At 42.1% G+C, this 3,220-nt stretch overlaps 1 protein-coding gene across 1 annotated transcript in view; it reads right to left on the bottom strand.

The window, feature by feature from the left end:
- Positions 1-2,471, bottom strand: part of LOC109934078 (SMC5-SMC6 complex localization factor protein 2-like) — a 35,202-nt gene extending 32,731 nt beyond the window's left edge. The window contains exons 1-2 of the mRNA XM_048609229.1: positions 2,450-2,471; positions 815-1,778 (exon numbers count right to left, since the gene is read on the bottom strand). Of these exons, the coding sequence (XP_048465186.1) occupies positions 815-1,778; positions 2,450-2,471 (986 nt within the window). The remainder of the gene's footprint in view (positions 1-814; positions 1,779-2,449) is intronic.
- Positions 2,472-3,220: the final 749 nt, after the last annotated feature.

Below are 3,220 nucleotides of genomic sequence, written 5' to 3'. Positions count from 1 at the left end.
CACGACCTACCCTTCACAAAACCGTGTTGACTATCCCTAATCAAATTGTTCCTTTCTGGATGATTATAAATCCTATCTCTTATAATCCTCATGCCCCCTTATAGCTCTCCTAAGCCCTTTCTTCAGCTCCTTCCTGGATAACTTGTATCCCTCTTACAGCCTTTTCTGCTTCTTGTTTCCTAAACCTTACATAAGCATCCTTCTTCCTCTTAACCAGTTGTTCGACCTCTCTGGAGAACCAAGGCTCTCTCACTCAACCGCAGCTTCCCTGCCGGCTAGGGACAAACATATCAAGCACGCGTAGTGTGCATTCCTTAAACAATTTCAATAGTGCTCTTCCCTGACTGCATCTGTTCCCACTTTATGTTACCCAGTTCTTGCCTAACAGAATTGTAATTACCCTTCCTCCAATTATAAACCTTACCCTACTGTATGTACCCATCCTCTTCCATGACTATTGTAAAAGTAATAGAGTTATGATCGCTAGTTGAGTTTGCACATTCTCCCCGAGTCTGCATGGGTTTCCTCCGGGTGCTCCGGTTTCCTCCCACAGTCCAAAGATGTGCAGGTTAGGGTGGATTGGCCGTGCTAAATTGCCCCATAGTGTTCAGGGATGTGCACGCTAGCTGGACTAGCCACGGGGAATGCAGGGTAACAGGGATAGGGTAGAGGGGTGGGTCTGGGGGGGGATGCTCTTCAGAGGGTAGACTTGAAACACCAAATGGCCTGCTTCCACACTGTCTGTAACTTCACAGAGTCCCTACAGTGTCAAAGTCAGCTGCTGGAGAATAACAGAAACTTCATTAAGCTTCACCAACTTACAGTGAACAATCCTGTGGGTGTGTTGGCTGCAGGCGACTGAAGGGAAATGTCAAGCTTTTCTGGTGTACTGGATACAGGCTTGTTACGTAAAGTTAGGAGATCATCCAAAGCCACCAGATTTTCATCTTCATCACTGTCTAAATTACAATGGTCATCATCGTCACTGTCCATGCTATTATAACTGTCCCTCAATCTCCTCTCGCTTCCTTTACTGGTATCTGACATGCAGACAGCACTGGACCGTTCCAACTGTTTCTTGTCTTGAGAGGATAAGGATCTATTTTTCTCATCCAAAGGCAAAACAGTTAAAGAGTTAGATTCATGTCTTTGTGTTCTTTTACTGTCAAAAGGAACCAAACAGTGCCTACCAAGGAGCCCAGAACGATTTTCTTTTGAAGAAATGGCACTGTCCAGAGCAGTCTTTGCCTTCTCCTCTGCAGGTAACCTCACATATGAACTTGGAGGTTTGTGCCTGGGTATTTCCTCATCCAGCAATGAATCAAATGGTAAGCAACTACGAGAATCTGGAAATTCGTCAGCCTCGAGAGGTAGGTCCTCATTTTCCAATACACCATTATTGTGATCTTTAAGCACTCCATTGCAACTTGTTTCAGTCACAGCACTGCTGTATTTATCAGTGGTCCTGTTTTCACAGCTTTTCTTATGAGAAGTCACATCTAAATTTTGTGATAGGGACACTCTTTTCTTTTTCCTGATGTCAGGTGATGAATTGCGTTTTCTTTTCTCTTTTGAATGGGAGACAGGCAAACTTGCAGTAAAACTGCTTTTTAAGGCATTCATTTGACTTTTCCTACCAGGATATGGAGGAAAGGAATGGTGCTGCTGAACTGCCTCTTTACGGCAAACACTCTTCTCTAGGGAAAGTGAACCTGAAGGTAGGGTTTTTGTTATGAACTTCAGAACAGATTCCTTCTGTTTAGAAAGGCTGTCATTCCCTAGAAGGCAAAGATAACAGAAAAAAAATTAGTGTTTACTCAAGTCGAAAAAAAATTTACAAATAGAGTAGAGAAGACTTCCAAGACACATGCTGCACAATTCTCTTTGAAACAAAAACCAAAACCAAAAGAACTGCAGACACTGTAAATCAGGAACAAAGACAGAAATTGCTGGAAAAGCTCAGCTGGTCTGGCAGTGTCTGAAGAGAAAAATCAGGGTTAATGGTTTGGGTCCGGTGATCCTTCCTCAGAACTCCCACTGCCACTGTCTTATCACTTAGCCTCACTATATCTTTCTAATGTAACTGAGTTACATTACAACTGAGTGTTCTGAGGAAGGGTCACCGGACCCAAAACATTGACTCTGATTTTCTCTTGACAGATGCTGCCAGACTTGAGCTTTTCCAGCAACTTCTGTTTTTGTTCTCTTTGAAACAGAGTGGAAATGCCTCAGTATCATCCCATTTTGTTTATATTACTTTCTCCCCATCAGAAACCTCACCTCTATTAGTTGGCATTCATAAATATTCCAGGCTAAAAATAGATAATAGGATGTGTTGAGTATTTAAAGTTTGTTAAAACTTGGAAAGCCAGGTGCCAAACGATAATCGACTGAAGCCAAGACTCTGTACGTTTCAGAGTTTCTTTTAAAAGAGAGCCACACTGCATACCTTGTGCCAAAAGAAAATCCATCCTTAAGCTTGTTTCTATAATTACTTGTATCAACTTGATCAACTTGTTTAGTTATGTTAGGACATACCTCTGGGGCAGGTGACTATTAAACCAGAGCTGCGCCCAGAGGTATGGACACTGCCAGCTGTGCCCCAAGAGTCTAATCTTGTTTCTATAGAGGATAAAGCACAGTTATGATCTCTATTAATATGTACCACCTGAAAGCAACTCACACCCAACTGATTATCATCAATCTGCGCTCTTGTGGTGCAGCAGTGGTGTTCCCCTCTAGGCTACAAGTCTTGGGCTCAAGTCCCATCTGCTCCAGAGGTGTGTTCTAACATGTATGAAAAGGCTGACTAAAAATGTCCATGTCACCATCAGGTGCTTTTTTTTTGCGGGGGTGGGTGGGGGGCAGTGGGGGTGTGTGAACAGAATAAAACACTAAATTAAAATCACATTAGGAAGATATAATGAGGCTAAATGATAGCACAGTGGCAGTGAACAAGTAAAAGCACAACGGGACTGAAGAAATTAGGGTGGAAAATCAATTAAAAAGATAAACAAAGGTAAAGGAAACACTGAATATCATGCCTTTAATAGCGTAATGTCCCAAGATGCTTCATGGAATCTTTAAGAGAAAATTTGACATTGACACACATAAGCAGTTGTGAGGTCAGATGACCAAAAGCTTTCTAAAGGAAATAGGGTGTGAAGGTTACCTTAAAGGTAAAGGAAGAAAATGCTTTAGGAATTCTTGAACATAGAGC

The sequence above is a fragment of the Rhincodon typus genome, chromosome 20, assembly GCF_021869965.1.
Source record: "Rhincodon typus isolate 14 chromosome 20, sRhiTyp1.1, whole genome shotgun sequence".
NCBI classification, from domain to species: Eukaryota; Metazoa; Chordata; class Chondrichthyes; order Orectolobiformes; family Rhincodontidae; genus Rhincodon; species Rhincodon typus.
Note: the sequence above shows the minus strand (reverse complement) of the source record. Positions and strands in the feature narration are given on the sequence as shown.